Source organism: Neoarius graeffei, chromosome 12 (assembly GCF_027579695.1).
Source record: "Neoarius graeffei isolate fNeoGra1 chromosome 12, fNeoGra1.pri, whole genome shotgun sequence".
Classification (NCBI taxonomy): domain Eukaryota; kingdom Metazoa; phylum Chordata; class Actinopteri; order Siluriformes; family Ariidae; genus Neoarius; species Neoarius graeffei.
Window position 1 is genome coordinate 5,107,014 of NC_083580.1, and position 20,692 is coordinate 5,127,705.

The 20,692-nt window shown below is 42.3% G+C and overlaps 1 protein-coding gene across 5 annotated transcripts in view; it reads left to right on the top strand.

Annotated features, from left to right (window-relative positions):
- The window catches only part of sema4d (sema domain, immunoglobulin domain (Ig), transmembrane domain (TM) and short cytoplasmic domain, (semaphorin) 4D), an 88,964-nt gene that overhangs the window by 40,328 nt on the left and 27,944 nt on the right, over nt 1-20,692 (top strand). For 3 of the 5 annotated variants that reach the window (XM_060935390.1, XM_060935391.1, XM_060935392.1), the window contains one exon: nt 6,194-6,264. Coding sequence is in view for 1 of the 5 variants with exons in the window: in XM_060935389.1 (XP_060791372.1) it covers nt 4,334-4,486; nt 6,194-6,264 (224 nt within the window). In the remaining 4 variants the exon portion in view is untranslated. Of the gene's footprint in view, nt 1-4,267; nt 4,487-6,193; nt 6,265-20,692 lie in introns of those variants that run through there. The other 2 variants (XM_060935389.1, XM_060935393.1) reach the window with 2 other exon arrangements.

The following is a 20,692-nucleotide window of genomic DNA, read 5'->3' on the forward strand; positions in this document are numbered from 1 at the left end:
ATTCGCAAGGCCATAAATTATCGACACTTGCGCAATAGATGCAATCTGCAGACTCGTACGCTGAAAAAACATGATCTAGTTGGTGTAAAAGTACAAACATGTCCCTAAAACAGTCAAGTCAGAGCACCACACCTGCTCTTAAAGCAGATAAAAAAATCCCTGTAGGACGGCAATGAGTCATGTCTTCAATTTACAGGGAAAATGAGTCATATAGAAATGTGTTGAAAAACAAACATAATACTGAAGAATAAACAGGAATTGACTGAAAGATGCACCTTGGATTAGTGGGTTGCTTGTAAAAGAAAAGCTAAAACCAAGCTGTCTAAGATGCGGAGATTGAGATTTAACGATCGCCTTGGTGACCCTTTAGCTGAAAATAATTTTTTTTGTTGTTGTTCATGTCACACCAACATCCAGTGGGGTTTTTCCAGACTGATACAAAGTTCTGACCGATTTCGGTGTTTTCTTTTTTTGTTACACTTTTTCATCATGTGCTCATGAATCAAATGTTGATCCTACGACCATTGTTTTGGTTCTCAATATCAACACTGGAGAATGTAGTTATCTCAGAAAGCTAAATCCGTCTCGATTGGTCCAGTTCTCAAAAAGCAAAATCGGCTTGATTTGGAATGATCACGCTTAATAAATCTAGCTTATGCCAAGTAATCTTGGGCCAGTGGTTTTCAATGTGGGTTCTGAGGACCTCCAGGGTACTGAACCATAGCCAAGGGGTCTGTGACCATTATTTTTGGTGACGTGGTGGAAATTATAACCCGCGTTATCCAAGTTATTATATTTAGGGGTCCAAGCACAAAAGTCAACTCAGACAGAATATGTTCTATAGGTGGAAAGTTCAGGAAGTTCAAATTGGGTACATACCTGGTGATGGTTAACTATGAATTTTTTTTTCTGCAAATCTCAAGACAATATGAATCTAAGTAAAAAATTAGGTTGAAAAAATGAGTGGCCATCGTTGTTCACCATTATCATCATTATAACCCTGTCCAGTCTGGTTTACCCATTTACCACGGTCATTTTCCACTCAGTTAACCGAATAAGACAACCAGAAGTGTTGGATATGTTGAAATTTTAATATCTACAAGTGCCTCGTCAAACACCACCTGCATCATTCTCTATTCTCGTCATTAGTCAGATGCTATTGTGTGCCGATCTCTTCGTCCACAATTGAACTGTCGTTCCGTCACTTCAACTAACGCAATTGGACGTTATAAAGAACGTGACCTGTGACCCCGCCACTTCCTCTTCCTGTCTCCAAGGACCTCTTCGTAAGGGAAGGGGACGAGCGACGTCTCTGACGTGTTTTGTTCGCAGCACTGAAAGTCACATCGACACGTTTCCGCCATCTGTAGAGTAAGACGCCAACTTTGACCTTTTACTCATCAATTTGGGGCTGCTGTCAACCCCCTGAAGTTTGTGATAGCGCCAAGTGTGAGACATTGACACCTGACACAGAGGAGTGTGTGAGAGAGAGGGAGTCAATGAGGCTGAAAGTGGGTGTGTGAAGCAGGGTGAGAGGATAATTGGGGACAATTGTGGATTGCTGACAAATGGTTGGGGGGTGGGATGGACGGCGTACAGCTTGTTTATTGTATGACGTAGCTGAAGCGGCGTGTTTCGTATTGGACAGACACGCCACTGGGAAGTACTGCAAGTAGGAAGAGCTTAGCCATCAGTTTAGTATCGTGAAAGCTGCACGCCAAACCTCGGACAGGATATCAGTGGGTTCGAAGATGGGTTATTGCTAAATCTGGACTAAACCGCAAGACGGAATTACTTTTTCTACTCAGCAGTTTGGTATCACTCTGGCAGCATTATTCGGGTAGGAGGCATGGCCTGAAAGGTGAAGTTTGTATGTTAGAAGTGACATTTTTACAAACGCCACCTTATTCGTCAGACAGGAATGCATTTGCGTCAGGTATAACCTAATCCCAGCATTTCCAGGTGCTACTTTGTGGTTTATTTATTTATTTATTTATTTATTTATTTTTTAGAAAAACCCTCCAAGATCACCCGTGTCTGTCTGTCTGTCTGTCTGTCTGTCTGTCTGTCTTGCTTGCTCTCTCTCCTCCTTTCAGAAAATTACAGACTAAATTACTTACTGGCTCCCCCCCCCCCCCAACTCTGCAGTGCTCTTTTAGTCCTGTCCAAATAGACATGTCTATGGTTTTTCTTCAGGCAGATGCGTGTTTGGAAACGGTTTCAGCCCTTTGCTGCTCGTTCTATTTGGTCGCCTAGCACGCTTATCCACTTCCTGAATCACAAATAGATAAATATGGAGCTTGGAGTACTCTCTTAACATCTTATTTAGTATGGGTTGTGTAACTTGGTGTTCTGACTTTCCTGCTTTGGGAATCCAATAGCAGGGTAAAGGAAATAAAAATAAATTAAAGGGACCAAAGATACATTTAATACATTTTACACCATACAAAGTTTTGTTTGGAAATAAATGAACAAGCAGTTTTGATCGTATAACATTTTAGATGCTAACTAATAAATAAATATTGTCTCATTGCGTCCAGGTTCGTAGAAAAAACAGCAAACTCGTCTGTCTTAAATTAAAAATGTTTATTGTTTTCTGAAATCAAGAGCTTTATCATGGGTAAAGTGTGTAGAATAGTTAGACCATCACGATCACCTCTGACCTAGGAGTCCATAAAGTATAGCCAGGACTCCAGGATTTTTTGTTAGTGGTTGAACTTACAGTACGCAGTATCAGAATTATTATATTTAGGGGTTCAAGCACCAAAGTCAACTCACAGGTTTATTTTCCTGAACTTTACACATTAGGTCTTACTTGAAAACTTTTATATTCCTCTGACTCCCTCAATATGGATTTATTTTATTTATTTTACAGTTAAAGGCTTCCCCGGAATGTTTGAGAACCACTGACTTGGGGAACCTAATCCTGTCCATAAAGAGCTTTATTTTGCTATTTTATATACAGATGGTGTTACTGAGTAAGATGATGATGATGATGATGATGATGATTTTCCACCAAGGCAGTTCAAGGGCTGGTTCAGAGCTGGTGCCTTTCTGGTTTGAGAGAGGTACCAACACCTTTTTTTTTTTTTTCCTCCCTTTTTTTTTTTTTTTTCTTTTTCTCCCCTGGTCTAGAACCAAGAACTGATTCGAGAGGAATCAGCTGAGGTGGCTCGGGCATCTTTTTCGGATGCCTCCTGGACGCCTCCCTGGGGAGGTGTTCCAGGCATGTCCCCCCAGAAGAAAGCCCCGAGGAAGACCCAGGACACGCTGGAGGGACTATGTCTCTCGGCTGGCCTGGGAATGCCTCTGTGTTCTTCCCGAGGAGCTGGCCGAGGTGTCTGGGGAAAGGGGAGTTTGGGCTTCCATGCTCAGACTGCTGCCTCCGCGACCCGGCCCCGGATAAGCGGATGAAGACGAGAGACAAGACGAACCAAGAACTGCTTACATCGGGCTGGGGGTTGGATCATCGTGACCAATTAAAGCTCGCAAAACCAGTATTGCGTCTACAGGGGAAGCCATAGCCTAATGGTTAGAGAAGCAGCTGTGGGACCAAAAGGTTGCTGGTTTGATTCCCTGGACCAACAGGAATGGCTGAAGTGCCCTCGAGCAAGGCACCTAACCACCAGCTGCTCCCCAGGCTGCTCTGGGTATGCTGTATGTCTCTCTGGATAAGAGCATCTACTAAATGCCTGTAATGTAATGATGTGGGAAAATCAAACCAGTTCTTTAATCAACTTTGAACCGGTGCTAGATCCAGCCAAGAACTAGCACTGAGTTCACATGGTAGAAAGAGGGTATATGTGATGGTTAATGGCCTTCCTGTAGTTGTTAACTACCTTAGTGATTAACATTAATTGAAATTGTATACATGTCCTTGATTTTTCATTTTCAATTTTTCAGTATAGCCCAAAAAATAAAATAAAATAACCTGTAAACTGTTCAAGGACGTGCTTCAGTCCTTGATCTGACTGAGTAAATGACTGAATTTGGGAACATGGCACGCAGCATGATGACAGAGTGGATCTAGAGTTTATTCTTAAGACCAGGGGAAGAGAGGGAGAGAGAGAGAGAGACAGATCAGTGGTTGCAGACGTGATGGAATTTTGTCTGCGTGAGCCCACGGTAGTTGTTTGGTCGAGTTTCCCCTCTCCAATCGATGCTCTTGCTCAGACCCTACATTCAGCTGTTTAGCAATCTGAGCCTTCAGCATGTAGAGACGATTTCTGTTGCATCACTGCAGGTCACTGGGTCATTGCGCAAGCACGCCTTTACAGAAGAAGCTGTACTTTTTTGGAAAGGGAGTACAACTTGTACGGCTTCGTGCCAGACAATGCAGAAGATTTATCTTTCCGTCTTCCTCCGTGTTTGCACTCTCAGATTTTTGAAAACACCATCTTATAAGAGTCTATTTATTTACATCACTGTGGACCATATGGGCAAGGACTCGGATCTTCAGAAAAGTCAGTCTTTTTTAGTATTAGAGGTAATGTTTCCTGTTGATTCTTTATCGTACGGTGTAGTGTCTTCTCACGAGTCGTTATGCCAAGCTGATAAACACAGAGCTTGGCATAAACGCAGCTGATTTATTCCTGATTTGATTCCCATCAGGCTGGGAGATGGTTTAATTTGCATGTGATTTAGAAAACAATGGCTAGTTTGTAATTGTGTAATGTGTGCGTGTGTGTGGGACAAATTGTTTGCCACAATGTCCTCTCTACACTCTCTTTCATTCTGGTTTTTAGTATTGTGCAATATTCATTGTTTCTTAATAAAATAATAAACCACTTGTTATACAGTCTCAGTAATACACACCCTCGAGTGGCTTATTGCATTTACCAAATGATGATTTATTATTAATAATATCTGCAATAAACAGTTCTTCTGCCATGCAATGTAGTGGAGTTGGTTGCTGAGCAACATGGCAGGTACTGAAAAGGAAAACTTGTGAGATGAAAAGTGCACATTTGCTCCTGGTAACTACTTGTGAATTTGCTAATTTGAGAAATCAAAGGCGGAGCTGAAGGCGGGGCTACGTTCCGTAGAATGGTCCATTTGTCCATTATGCTCTTAGCATGGAGCCATCTTTTCCATACATCGACACGCTAGGGTTTACTCTGTCTATCTGCTAGAACTTTCTTCTTCTTGTGCTTTTCGTAACCTATAACGTAATGTGACTTTGCAGCTTTTGTAGCTATAGTTTATGCCAGCTGGAATCTGGTTGGCCAGTAAGGACAGCAGTTTGGGATCTGTCCTTAGGTGAACCACTGTGTGGTGATAAAGAAAATTCCTGAAATAAACACAGCTTCTCTTTCTCCCTCTCTGAGTATAAACGTAAGGGTGTGTGTTGGCTGAAGCTGTAGTGGGTAGATGCTCAGGGTTTGGGTTTTTTTTTTTTAATAGCCCATGAGGGTCAGCATGAACAAACGCCAGGAGTGTAATCTCACTGCTTTTGGAAATTATTTGCACCTGCATGCCATAACACGCTGCTCTTATTATGACGAATCCTTTATGGGAAACGAGGGTTTGTGAAAAGAAGTGTGCTGTGTCTGAATGAGACACACACACACACACACACACACACAGATTGAGGCTGTCAGTGTGAATGTTTTTACGAGGCTGAAAAGCTCATCAACCTCTCATTTACTCACAGCTGCCCATTCAAACTGTCCTCTTTCTTTTCAGTCAAATCTCAATAGCAAAAGATTGTGTGGCTGTGTGTGTGTGTGTGTGTGTGTGTGTGTGTGTGTGTGTGTGTGTGTGTGTGTGTGTGTGTGTCTGTCTGTCGGTCGATCTGTCTGTCTGTGTCTTTCTCTCTGTCTGTCTGTTCTATCTCTGCCTGTTCTATCTCTATCTGTCTTTTTCTGTTTTTTCTCTCTGTGTGTCCTATCTGTCTGTCATCTATCTGTCTGTCTGTCTCTCTCCCTCCCCCCTCTGTCTGTGTGTGTCTCTCTCTCTCTCTCTCTCTCTCTCTCTCTCTCTCTCTCTCTCTCTCTGTGTGTCTGTCTCGCTCTGTGTCTCTCCCTCTCTCTCGGTGTCTGTCTCTCGCTGTGTGTGTGTATCACACTACAGTAATGCTCCACCTCCTGCATGCTGGTTTAAAGCGTCTGCTCTCATTATTACCCATCCCACCTTTAAACGCTACACAATGATGATAATATTACTGTTTTGTTATCTCTGTCTGTCTCTCTAGCTGGAGGATTGTATAATTCTCCCCGAAGGACGGATCCTCTCGTCTAGTCGAGCATCGTGGAAGAGTCGCAGGTCAGAAGCTCCTCCCACTTTGCCTTGTGCTGTGTTCTCCAGCTTGCCTAAGGGAGCTGAAGCTCTGCATGCTCCTTCATGCTGCACACCTCTTCACTCTCAGTTTGCTCACCTGGGTTGCGCTTTTTTTTTTTTTTTCTCTTGCCTTTTCTTTTACCTTTTGGGTTCTCCATGCTCATTCTTCTGGGATTTTCTTTCAATCCAAACTGGCCTGCTGTTCCAGTAAACACCACCTCATTTGGTTCATGTTTTTGTTACGGTGGGATTTTGTTTTCCTTTGTGCTTTCTGGTCCTGTTTCGTCATTCTGTCAGGTCCAGCTTGAGCTGACGGAGGTTTTTTTTTTCCCCCATGACAATGAACTACTCGTCATGTGTGGGGTTTTTTTCTCTCTCTCTGTGTTTGTTTTTCTCTTTCCTTCTCCTTCGCTTCTTTCCCCACATGACCTCTCCTGATTCAGTGTTCAATCTTCAGTTACTCATTGATATATTTTTGTGAAGGCTTGTGTGTGTAAGCTGCAGTCATTTCTCGTTCCTATACCGTAGCTGTATGCGGAAAACAAACCTGACGTGGGACGTGTTTAAGTTCTTTGTTAAAGCAACACCATAAAGAAAGCACTTAGACACTCGCTCACACCCTGCTGCCCCTGGGCATGAAGAATCAGAGGCTCAGTGTAACACACACCCTGTATATACACTCGGTGGCCACTTTATTAGGAACTCCCATACATCCACCTGCTGTTTGATGCAGTTCTCTAATCAGCCGATCCCTTGACAGCAGCACAATGCATCACATCATGCAGATACAAATCAAGAGCTTCAGTTAATGTTCAAACATCAGAATGGGAAAAATTGCGATCTCAAGTTTTGTTTGACTTTCTTTCACTGTGGCATGGGTGTTGGTTTGAGCCAGATGGACTGCTGGTTTGAGTATTTCAGAAACTGCTGATCTCCTGCGGTTTTTACGCACAGCAGTCTCTAGAGTTTACACAGAATGGTGCGAAAAACAAAAAAACTGTTGCTTGAGTGAGCGACAGTTCTGTGGGTGGAAATAAACACCTTGTTGATAAGAGAGGTCAGAGAAAATGACCAGATTGGGTCAGGTTTTTTTTTTTTTTGCCAGGAAGGATGTATTAACTAATATAATCACTCTTTTACAACCGTGGTGAGCAGAAAAGCATCTCCGCATGCAACAGAAGGCCACATTGGGTTCCACTCCTGCAGCTCAGAACAGGAATCTTAGAATCAACAAGAAGTTCCTATTAAAGTGGCCTGTGTGTGTTAAATGAGTGCTTTCCAGTGTGTGTGCCAGCATTCAGGACTCGCCAGTAGTGCCAGAGGACGCTGTGAGTTTTCTCAGTGGTGCTCTGCAGGTTGTTTTGTGCATGCTGACCCTAAATCAGTGTGTGAAATCAGCGTGCTGTTGAATAGCCCACAGGCAGGAGACTTCACGGCCTCGTTACAGTCTTGTAGAGCAGGAAACAAGCTGATCTATCGCAGGGAAAACCGCTGCGTTTACGACACATGCTGAAGCAAGCCTGTAGAGAGACGACTTTTATCGACTGGAAAGGGTGCGATTTAAAAAGGCGCTGAACAAAATTAAAGCAAAAATCCGTCCTGAGCGACTTGCTTATCAAACTTTTTTCCTTTTCTGACGTTTTAACTGACATTCAACTGCATCCTGCTTTCAGTTTGTGCAGAAGGATTTAGCTCTTGCTTCTCCTCTACTTAAACAGATTGATGCAGCAGTTTAGTCTATCCATCTCTCTCACTTCTTCCTCTAATGAACACTCTGCTCATCAGAGTCACTTCCAGAGCTGCAGGTTCTACACTAGTACCATGTTGTCACGTAGATCGTAGACTAGCCATGCCGATTCTCTGCTTTAACACTTCAGAAGCCGAAGCTGGGAATGACGTCGCATTCGACTTGACAACAGGTCGGAAACCCAATACCAGCAATTAGCATAGTTCTAGCCAGGTTAGCCTTAACAAGGCATTACGTGGTATTTTGCACATACAAACACGGTAGCAGCATGTCTACAGATAGAAGTTGGATAGTATTGTGTGTACAACTGATTTAATGAGACTCAAATAAAACACAAGTGCGAATAAGCAGTATATTACTACAGCTTTTACTTTGTTGATGCGCGGAGATGCAGCCATCTTGGATTTTGAAGTCGGTGTTGGTGAGGCGCCTCTGACTTCAAGGGCGTTCCAGTTCACATTTCCGACTATGAACTGGGAAATTCCAACTTCCCAGTACAAAATGAACGCACCACGACTCTTTGTATTGCTGCATTGCATTCTGGGACTTTGAGTCCAACGTGCGCAGCAACGTCTCCACTGCTTCAACGCCACATTTCTCATGTACGAAACCATCTCGCACCAGAATCACTAAACACATCACAGATGTTTTTAATATAAACATTAACATGTGTCAGGGTGAAATCTTCGTTCAGGTTTAAACCACGACATTTTTTGTGGTTTTAACTCTGAGAACCCTGGTTTAGAAAGTCTCCGATTAGCGGTGGAATACAATATGCAGGTCCACTTCAGCGTACTCTCCGAGGTCTGTGTGTCGAATATAACTGGTATTACAGCAATGCCAGGCTTGTGTGAGGAAGGAAACTCATCTGGAAAACTTATTCGCTCTTAAATGCCAGTGCTTGCTGGGGTCCACGCATATTTACAGAGAGTAGGAAACTGGAAACTAAGCTCCTCAGTTTACACACAAACAGGAAGAGGATCACGGTTACTGGCACTCTTTTTAAAAGTGAGCCGGTTCTTCTAAGGTTAAAACCTGATCTGTCTTCAGAGTGTGTGCACACAGGACACCTGCGGTGGGACATCATAGATCAGATTTTTGCTTTTGATCTTTAGTGGCTCCCAGAATAGTGTGTGCATGCACGCGCGCGCACACACACACACACACACACACAGACAGGTCTTTTAATTAGAAACGCATAGTAAAATGTCAAATACATTAACTTTTTTTTTTTTTTTCAACCGCCACCATTTTTCAGTTGTTGCCATGGTGATTTGAACATTGTGCCGTCTTGCTTCATCAGAGCTACAGCTTTAGTGTCTCGAGCCAGATTTCTGTTTCAGTAACACATCTACAAGACGGTCATACACTGTATATATCCAAAAGTATATGGACACTTGAGCATTACACCAAACCTGCTCCAGCATCATGATTCCCCTGTGGACAAAGTGAGCTCTATGAAGATGTGGTTCGAAGACTGATTCGGAATTGAAGTGTCCTGTACAGAACCCTGACTGAACTCAACTCCACTGAACACTTTTGGAACTGCAGTCTAAGTTGCGTTTAACGTCAAACTTGCAGCAAGGACGGTCGTTACCTCACCAGCGTCTCTTTTCTCTACCGAAGCAAGATATTTATCTGGTCATGTTAACAAGAAATGGGGGGAACTCTCTCAATCATGACTGTGACAAAACGCTGATACTGGAGACTCCTTCCAAAAATGCAACTAAAACACACACATCCATTTTAATACTGGAATTTATAAAATAAATCAATCCACGTGAAACATTTTTGACTTGAAGACACACGTACAAGTTTTATACAAGACTCCATCGGCATCTTATTGGAAAGGATCATAGAAGGAAGGAATGTCCAAAAATGAAGTTTATTTATCGTAAATTGAGTTAAAAAGCGCTATGGAGGTGAAGATATCTCAAACTTTTGCTTGTCTCTCTTACATTTTTATTTAAATGGTATAAATAGTAAAAACAAAACTAGCTAATTATTATTACTCATTCTGTATAATTATATTTAGTTATACAGAATAATAATTATTACTCATTATATATTTTGGGGGTTTTTGGGCAAGAATTTGCATCCTGTGCTAATTTCAGTCCTCAGTACTTTCACCTTTCTTCTTTCGCTCTTTTCTTGTTCAGTGCATCTGCTTCTGTTTAATTCATTACATAGGCTCTTTTTTAAGTGTGTGTGTGTGTGTGTGTGTGTGTGTGTGTGTGTGTGTGTGTGTGAGAGAGAGAGGGAGTATTATGGAAGTTGTGGTGTTTTTACTGGCATCTCCTCAAGCCAGTAATTTTCCTGAGGTTAGTGAAGACAAGCAGGGGCTGCTGGGTAATAAGATGGGGTATGAGGAAGGAGGTAAGATGTGATGGTATTCAAGTTCCTTTTTTCTTTTTTCTTTTTTAACCTGGACACACACATATATATATACATACATACAATGCAGTGTTATATTATTGCTTATCACGGACTTGTAGATAGCCATGCATGTAAAATAAACTACTTTTAAAGTTTCTTTAAAGTTTGAAGTACAAATATTTTTCCTCAGCAGAAGCTTCCTGCGATGTCATGTTTCCGGTTTTCCTGTCTTTGTGAGTAGGTTTGGTCACAACAAAGAGTAAAGTACATATATATATACAAACACACACACGCGCGCACAAAAGAATGAAGAGCAGTTGTTTATCCACCTTTCTGAGTTTCATTACTCAGATTCCTGCAGCGTAGGAGCGTTGGATGTACTGTAGATGCAGGTAGCGAACCATCTCTGGCTTCTTTTAAAGCCCATAACTACCACTTTGCGCACTATGCTCCATTTCATTCTGCCTAATGGGCAGATTCTTCGGATTAAACTGAAGAGGGGCCGCAATTCTGCGGTGAGACGCCGATTGAAGTTCAGTCACTCATGAACCTGGCAGCGCGGCTCTTCATTTGAGTTCTCTTTTTCTTTTTTTTTAAACGGTAAGTGGATTGACTGGTTTCACTGCTCAGACGCTGGTAGCATAGTAGCACTGGATGTACTGTAGATACCAGTAGGGAAACTACATCTCCAAGTTCCCTTAAAGCCCATAATCAAGGCCTTGTACTTTTGGTGCTCAATTTCTTCCATGTTTGCCTAATGAGAGGATTCTTAGGACTGAGCTAAAGAGAGGTTGCACTGAAACACCAGTTGAAGTTCATTCAGTTGTGAATTTGGTGACGTGGCTGAGCCTCTTTTTTTTTTTTTTTTTTTTTTAATACTAGTTTATTTACAGCCCCAAATCAGAAAAGGTTGGGTTGGGATGGTATGTTGAAGTTGAAATTAAAACTGAAAACAGTGAGTTGTAAATAATCTTTGAACTGTAAGCACATATTTAATTTTGATTCTAGTAGCACATTTCAAAAAAAGGTTGGGATGGCAAAGCATTTCCCGCTTTATAATGTTGCCGTTCCTTCTCACAACATTTAAAAGATGTTTAGGGACTGAAGACACCAAGTGATGAAGTGTTTTTCAGGTGTTATTTTGTTCCTTTCTTCCTGCAAACCAGTCTTAAAGGAGATACGCCGGGCCTATATTTTTAAATAAATTTCTGGGTGGATAGTATCTCTATCCTTGACTCTTGTATGCTGCATAACTGGGAATAAAAATGTATATATATTTTTGAGATTTAAAATCGACCGCAGAGTTGGCGTTCGAGCTGCCCCGCTGAGCCAGCCAGCCCTGAGGGCGTGACATCGCAGCAGGAACCGGTTTTAAGGCCGAATCCTTTTACAGCTATAGACCAAAGTCATATAAATAAAAATTTATGGTGAAAGTAAGAAATACCGTTACCGATTTGCTCAACTAAGACTGATTTGACTTCATTGATTGTGGGTTGACTCTCATTAAAACAGGATGGGTGTTATAACTTATACATGTACATGCATGCATTTTCACTGATAGAACGTAAAAGGCTAATTAAATAATCAGATGAACTGAGACAATCACATTCTGAAGCAAATTAAATAATCTTATACCGGTAACTTAAACACACAATACAAGTTACAGGTATTAATCTAAATGCAGGTAAACAACGGGTTTTTTGTTTGTTTTTGTTTTTTTTAATCCAAATGAGAGTCGGAGCTTACCCGTCTGTGTTCTCGCTTCTTGAAGGCCGATTTGTTTTTGAAACAATCTGACTTTCAGTTGTTCGTTCAGTTCTCCGTTCATTCACTTCTTCCACGTAAGGGCGAGATGGCAGCAATATCCAGTTTAGAAATAAGACGGCTGGTCCACTCATTCACTTTTCTTCGTACTGTGTAGTCCGCCATTACTGCTGGGCTCAGGCAATTACTAAAACCCAGGATGGAACGGGATGTCACCGGTTTTAGCAACAACTGCGGGGAGGTCACTGCCCGAGCGATCTGTTCCGTCCCGGGTTTTAGCAACGACCGTCGGCTCACTCTGGGAGGACTGGTGCAACTGAACTCCCTTTTCTTTTAAAAATAAATAAAATCAATACTTTTCTTGTAGTTTTCTTTTTCTTTAATTGTTACTGCACCCTCTTTCAATACGGGCTTATAGCCAACGCTCCTCAACAGATCAGAGGTTTCGTACGAGTCTTCAGTAAAATGTGTAGAGCAGAGGCGAGACCACTTCATAGCCGCCTAATGTGCCTGTGAACTTCTCGCAAAACGTGTCCAAATCTTTTGCAGTTTGAACATTCTTGGGCCATGAATGCAACGTAACTCCAGCTTCTGTTGTGTTGCTGCACCCGCCAAAAACACATCTACGTGGCATGGCGATAAATTAGCTCAAAATGGAGGATCGGAGTTGCAGTCAGCTCTGTGTTTTAGTATAGCGGAAGTGGCAATGAGACCGATAGACTTACTGCTGTGATGTTACGGACGTCAAGGTCATTCACTCAGACCGCTACCTATATGAATCACTTTAATCGTAAAAAATACTATAGTAGATTTATTGTTGATGCTTAAAACTATTCCTGTGCCCTTCTTGAGGTCTCAAGGCATTTATAAACAAAAGTGAGGCCATGGCTCTGCGTATATGCTTTAAAGTGTGAAACAGTACAGGGTCGTCACTATCATGGGTTTTTTTTGTTTCAAAATATTCTACATATTCTCTATTTGGGACTGAGGGGACATGCCCTCTTCTTCCACAGTCACACCTTTGTAATGTGTGCAGAATGTGGTTTTGCACTGTCTTGTTGAAATATCACTGGAAAAGATGTCCTCTTGAAGGCAGCATATGTTGCTCCAAAATCGCAATGTACTTTTCCACATTAATGCTCCATCACAGAAGTGTAAGTTAGCTTTTCCAAGGGCACTGACACAACCCCATACCATGACAGACCCTGGCTTTTGGACTTGTTTCTGGTAACAGTCTGGATTGTCCTTTAAGTCTTTTGGTCAGGAGCACGTGGCGTCCATTTCTTAAAAAATCCTGAAATACCAATTTATCTGACCACAATACATGTTTCCACTGTGTGATAGTCCATCCCAAATGGCTCCAAGCCCAGAGAAGTCAATAGCGCTTCTGGACACAGAACATAAGGCTTCCTTTGTGCACAGTAAAGTTTTAACTGGTATTTGTTGATGTAACTCTGTGTTGTAGTGCTTGACAAAGGTTTGCCAAAGTAATCCCAAGCCTATGTGGTTATCAGCTATAGATAAATGACTGTTCTTGATGCAGTAAGGGATCAGAGATGATGGGTGTTCAGCTTAGGCTTGCGCCCTTGCCCTTTACGCACCACAATTCCTCCAGATTCCTTGAATCACTGAATGATATGCACCATAGAGGGTGAAATATCTAAATCCCTTCCTGTCTTTCTTTGAGGAACATTGTCTTTAAACATTTTAATAACTCTCTCGTGCATTTGTTAATCAGTGGAGATCCTTGGCCCATCTTTGCGCCTCAAAGACCAGGCCTTTCCTGAATACTGATTACAATCATCTGTTGACATCACCTGTTTCAAATCAATCCATTTATTTAATTGTTTTACCTCATTACTAGCCCTAAATTGCCCCATCCCAACTTTTTATGGAATGTGTTGCAGGCAGGAAATGCAGGAATGGATTAACAAATGAAGTTGACCAGAAAAAAACATGAAATATTTTGGGTTCATACTGTCTGCAATGAAGTACAAGTCAAAGTAAAGTTAGAGATCACTGCTTTTTTTTTTTTTTAATTTATTTTTTATTTGCATTTTCTGTATTTTTCTAACTTTTTTTTTTTTTCTGATTTGGGGTTGTAGATGTCTGTTCTTTTAAAGGCAAGTTGCTGATTCCTGCAGCGTAGTACATAGTAAAACTACATCTCCGAGTTCCCTTCAGCCTTCTTTACCTCATGTGCAATCTCATCCCTGTTTGCCTAATGAGAAGTTTCCTGGGATTGAACTGCAGTGATCCTGCGCAGAAACCTTGATTGAAGTTCAGTTAGTCATGAGCTTGGCGCAGTACTTGAGCTCAAAATTGTCTACTCTTCATACTACTTTTTATTTGGATGTCTGTTCTTTTAATGGTAAGTGGATCCACGTGGGCTGAAATGCCTTCTGTGAGCCGGAGCTTCACTCTGTAAAGAGTTTCGTTGCTCAGATTTCTGCAGTGTCGTAGCACTGGATTTACTTCAGGTAGGGAATGTCTGTCTCCGAGAGCCCTCAAAACCCATAATGAAGGCCTTGTACATTGTGCTTCATCTCTGCCATGTTTTCCTAATGGGAGTATTGTGAGGATTGAACTGAAGAAAGGCTGCAGTTCTGCACCAAAACACTGTTCAGTTTAGTCAGTCATGACCTTGGTGGTATGGATGAGCTTCTAAGTGTCTGTACATTTTAATTCACTCAGATACTTGGTCTTTTAAAGGTCTTGCAGTGTAATACCACTGGATGTTCTGTAGATACACACAGGGATGCTAGATCTCCAGTTTTCTTACTCTGTCATTTTGCTCAGTGGGAGGAATGAACTGAAGAGAGGCTGTGATCCTGGGCAGAAGCTCCATAAGTTCAGTCAGATACTTGTTCTTTTAATGAGAAGTGGATCTACATGTTTCGAAGGCTCCTGATGTACCGTGTACATATAGGTAGGGAAACTAATGCCTCAAAAAATTCCCTTAAAGGCCTCGTGAACTTGGTGGAATGACTGTGCTCCAAAGTGCTGCTGCCTCCTCCTCCTCCTCCTAGCTCACTTGGACACCTGTTCTTCCACCCGTAAGTGGATCTACGTGGCTTGAAATGGCATTCGCCTCCGCACTGTTTCGCGTATCCTGCGATTGTCTTTCCCTCCCCCAGGGTTTCGGGTTTCTCATAGTGTAGATTCTCTTCTTGACATTCTGAGCGATCGTGCTCAGTCAGGAATGATGTGTGTGGCACAGGGAATGTCCACAGTGTCCGTCTAAAAGTGTCCGCTGCAGGTGGGGATGAGAAGCGGAATGTCGCGTGAATGACAGTAACAGACCTGACCACTGTTCCAGCTCTCTGTTGTGTTCCCTCTCCATCAAGGATATAATCACACCAAATATGGCTTCCTGTTACGTTATTTCTGCTTTTAGAGAGCAGACTGTTCGAGTGCTTTAATCATCTTGGTAAAGTTTGGCGCGTAAGAGTGCTTTTACATCATTTGTGAGCACATGTTAAAATTAGGACTTTTTCAGTCCAGGCTTTTTTTTAAAGGAGAGTTGGAGAGGCTAGTAATTACATTTTACAGTGATGGAGGTAAAGTGATGTGCGGGCGTGTATGTGCCTAGAGCCTGGAATTAGAAGTACAAAAGTTTTGATACCCTTAAGATAAAATGAAGACAAAGTTTAAAATGATGATTAATAAAATGCAACAGTTTAATAGTGCACTTTAGAATTTATTTTGGACTCCATTCATGACTGACAGGCTCATGGTAACTTTTTTTCAGGAACTGTGTTTATTTTTGTGTCCACCACATAACATTCCCCAGACCTCAACTACACTTCCCCCTGGGGGATTCAAACTTTTGCACTCAGCTGCACAGTTTTCACAATTTGTAACTTGACATGAACTTGATTTGTGCTTAAGACTCACTTTAATTTGGAAAATTTTCCTAAATGTTTGGTGCCCAGACATTTCTACATGTGTAACGTAAATGATTTTGTCATTTGATAACGTCACTCGTATATACAACCAGAATCAGAAGGTAAGTGACTTAACTCGAACATTGTAACATGGCTTCCCCCCATTTTAAAAAAAAAAAAAGTTTTTCTCGAACCCATGTCCATCACACTGTTTAGTCACCCTGACTTCAATTCTCTGTTCTCTGAGCTCGTGCGAGTTTTGTAGGGAATGCAGTGTTTTGGGCTCTAAATATAGCCTTTATTTTACTGTAGCTGACCCTGCATGTGTCTTTACTGTGGTCACTCCAGGCCTGCGCTAGCTCAGCACCCTCTCCATATATTGTAATTATATGTGAAAGTATCTATTTTGTGTCACGGTGTTGCCAAGTGCTCTTATACTCCCCTGTCTGTAAAATCAATGCACTACATATGTCATGGAAATGGAGTGTGCTATTGATCTTTCCACTGAACCCCAGAGGTGCCAACTTCAACAGTTTAGTCATGGCATTTTACAAATTTGACTCCTTGCTATGGCAATAATGGGAAAGATCACAAAATTTATGCTCTTCTACTATTTCATCTAAAGTGGAGAAGCCATGGCCTAAAGGTTAGAGAAGCAGCTTTGGGACCTAAAGGTAGCCGGTTTGATTCCCTGGACCTGCAGAAATGGCTGAAGTGCCCTTGAGCAAGGTACCTAATTCCCAACTGCTCCCCGGGCTGCTCTGGGTTTGTTGTACATCGCTCTAGATGAGAGCGTCTGCTAAACGCCTATAATGTAAAGCAGTGGTCAAACCAACTGCAAATAAAATTCGCCTGGCAGAAGAACCAGTTCTCAGAAAATAAAGTACAGTTACTTGGTTTCACACTGACTTAACCTTGGTGAAACGTTTGACCCATGATTTTGCAAATGTTGGCCCTGTTTACGCTTGGTTTTAAAATGCATCTTTGGTGGGGAAGCTGTGGCCTAATGGTTGGAGAAGCAAGCTTTGGGACCAAAAGGTTGCCGGTTCAATTCCCTGGACCAGCAGGAATGGCTGAAGTGCCCTTGAGCAAGGCACCTAACCCCCCCAACTGCTCCCCAGGCTGCTCTGGGTATGTTGTATGTCACTCTGGATAAGAGTGTCTGCTAAATACCTGTAATGTAATGTGATAATGTGATTGGATCACGAGTGGACAGCCGAGACGCATCGCAGTTTACACCGGTGTCCATCATGTATCTCCAAGGTGTCCAGCTGACCATTTGTGTTCAAATTTCGTTACTGCCTACATCACTTCCGCTCCAGGTAAAGGTCCCTCCGAACAGTTATGTTAAAGTTCAACCTGCAACATACTGTCTCTTTCTTGCACTCCAACCACATACATCAGTCCTCCTCTCGACTTTTTTTGAACGTTAGCGCACGGTCACCAAAACAACCACCTTGGTCCTGCGTTGATGACACATTTTCCTGTTCCGTCCTTGTTGTGGACCCATCAGGACACACTAGTGTTTACACTATAAAAGAGATACGTGGTTAAACACATCCAAGACCACCTCAAAGAGTTTTGTGATCAGGTCACAAAGCATTTTGGTGGTCATTTACACTTGTGTTTAGTGCAGTCCATTTGGATTCCGTTCGCCCAAGACGCCATTGATTTTGTGAACCAGTTGATAGGGCTGTGGGATCTGGTCAGTGGCTGTTTAGCATGGAGCTTTCAGGTCCGTCATACACTGCCATGTCAAATCATTTATTTATTTATTTATTTATTTATAACACACACACACACACACACACACACACACACACACACACACACACACACACACCCGTTGGCCAACAGCACTGTTGGCAGCTCTGCAAATCAGATTTGTGTAGTTCAGTCCTGTTAAAACTGTTGATGCCTCTAGTGGACATCTCTTCAAGTCTTTTGTCCACTGGTACCATGAAACAAATGAATGGTCTTGTTGATTTATGCGCCTGAAGACTTTTTAAACCCATTGCGGTGGAATTGGTTTTGAACCATGGAGAGATGACGACCTCAACTCCTGTGGAGTGACTGAGTAGCATGTGGAGGGCAGTGAAAGCTGTTTGTCATTCTTCTAGTTCCTGTTTTGTGTCCTAAGGCTTTTTCAGCTGTTTACATGATGATTTGCTCCAGGTTAACGCCCACTGATCAGTTAGATTTAGTTGTGGTAACCTTTTTGACATGCCTCCTTGACTTTTTTTTTTTTTTGCCTTGATTTAAAGATGGCGTGAGTGAGTGTGAGAGAGTGTACATCTGGAGAGATCACAGCACTTTAGAATGATGACGTGAGGGGTTTGTCAGATGTGCTGCTCATTCATTATACACTGGTTATCTTCACTTGGATATTATAGACTGAAGGCTAAAACGCTACTGAAATCAACGATGACCCTGATGTGTATACTGAAGATTTTTCCACCAGTCTCCTTCCTGACTCTGAAGTCAATAGAGAGGAGTTCTCTTTTGAATCTGGTTCTTCTCAGGATTTCATTTCATTTAATCTGAGTTTTTCATCACCATCACCTTTGGCTTACTCAAGACATCAGTCGTCATCCTACATCCACTGTGGTAACGGGATTTGTGCAACTCTGCAGGTTGGAGCAAAGCAACCAGACACCACAAAGCCTGATGCTTCATCTTTTTGTGCCAATTTTTTCCTTTTTTCCTCATCCTTCCGCAACTAGTGACTTGGACATTCACATGCACTACATGAGTGGATATGCTCTTTTCCCTTCTTTCTTCTCCCAATCAGGAATATGTATGGACCCCTGTTGGGATGGTCGAGTCCAAACAGCAGCATAGGATAAATACTCTCTATAACCAGTACATGCACACAGACAGGCTGTTGAGAGAATGAAGGTTTGTGGGAGAGTTCAGTGAGAAAACACATTCTGCCAGAAAGGCATTTTGGGTCAAGGCTGAGTGGCACCATATTGATTCCCGATCAATGTGCCATGTGAGCGGCTGCCGGAGTGGGGAGGAGGCACACAGTGATGGATATTGTGTGAAAAAGACTTTGGCAGGAGCTGAATGTTTTGGATAGTCACATGGCTGCCCAGTGGGCACGATGCCACTGGCTGTGACCCATTTCCATTTCTGAGGTGGCGTGAACAGCGTGGATGAGGCAAATGTCAAATACAATGCAGGACACCATTCAGCAGTTTGTTCTCCCCCCCTCCCCCCATACACTGCATATAGTGTGTTTAGTATCTGATTCCAGTGCGATATTGCTATCTGTCGTGTTTTGCTGATGAATAAACTTTTATTTACTGCTTTTACTGGCATGTGTATTGGTGTGTAAGATACTGGACCGTTTTTAAATTGGTGTAAATGTTTAGAGAATCGCAATTGTAATAACACTAAGGCTTTCAACCCAACAGAACCCCAACATGTCTGAAACTGTAAACCTGTGAATTCAAAAGATTGTGAGTCCAGAGAGCAAAACCAGATGTGCATCTGGGAGGGAAGGATGATTTTACTCTCCTCTCCCTGTCAATCACAGTGAGACGAGTCAATCACAGACAACTCTGAGTTCATGTATGCAGAAGAGGGCAGACAGCAGTTGGTAGCTATCGGTTGGTGACTGTCAGAGTTGGCTAGTGGATGGGATTGGCAGGGGGCCAAACTTGGGATAAATTTGTTCAAAAAACAACTTTGAATCCAGTGTACAACCAATGTACGCCATTTCCAGATGAAGGGTTCATTGAATCTCCCTTTCCTTACAAAAATATATACGGCCATTTCAAATGATGTAACCATCACTGCCCATGTACTTCCATGCATCCTTTACGTTGGTATGGATGTGGAGCAATATATCCACTAAAGGGCAGCTCACAGTCAAAAACATGGTGACGGTGGAGGAGGTTGTAGCAATGTACCTGTTAAAAAAGAGGCTAAAGCCAAAGGAGCGTTGGAGATGCTGTAAACATCTTGTAGATGTTTAAAATTTCTTACTATTGCCTACACTGCCCCCATGATTTCCAGTGGTACTGCTCCATTTCATCCAGATCTATAAACTTTTTTTGAAAACTTTCACAACTGTGGACAAGATGAGCACAGAGTACGGACAGAAGGCTCCGCCCATATCCGTATACATGCTTAACACTGGTGGACCTGCCTGATCCATCCTGATGCCCGGTTGGAGTCTCATCACATCGCTCCTGTGGAGGACGGCCCGATATGGACAGTTGAAAGTCACACTTGGAAGACACTCTGGACTCTTACCGTAATGCTTTTATGGCTGAGGACTACAGTTGACTTGCTAACTTTAGGACTGCAGTTGTCATGAACAGTTGTCATGAACAGTTTTGCACTCAAGTTTCCATCAATAAAGAGTTTATAACATCAACGAAACTGACTTCATGTTAAAACTGTTAAATGTTATAATCACATTGTCTGTTATCACCCAAATCAGGATGGGTTCCCTTTTGAGTCTGGTTCCTCCCAAGGTTTCTTCCTCATGTCGTCTGAGGGAGTTTTTCCTTGCCACTGTCGCCACAGGCGTGCTCATTGGGGATAGATTAGGGATAAAATTGGCTCATGTTTAAATTCTGTAAAGCTGCTTTGCGACAATGTCTATTGTTTAAAAGCGCTATAAAAA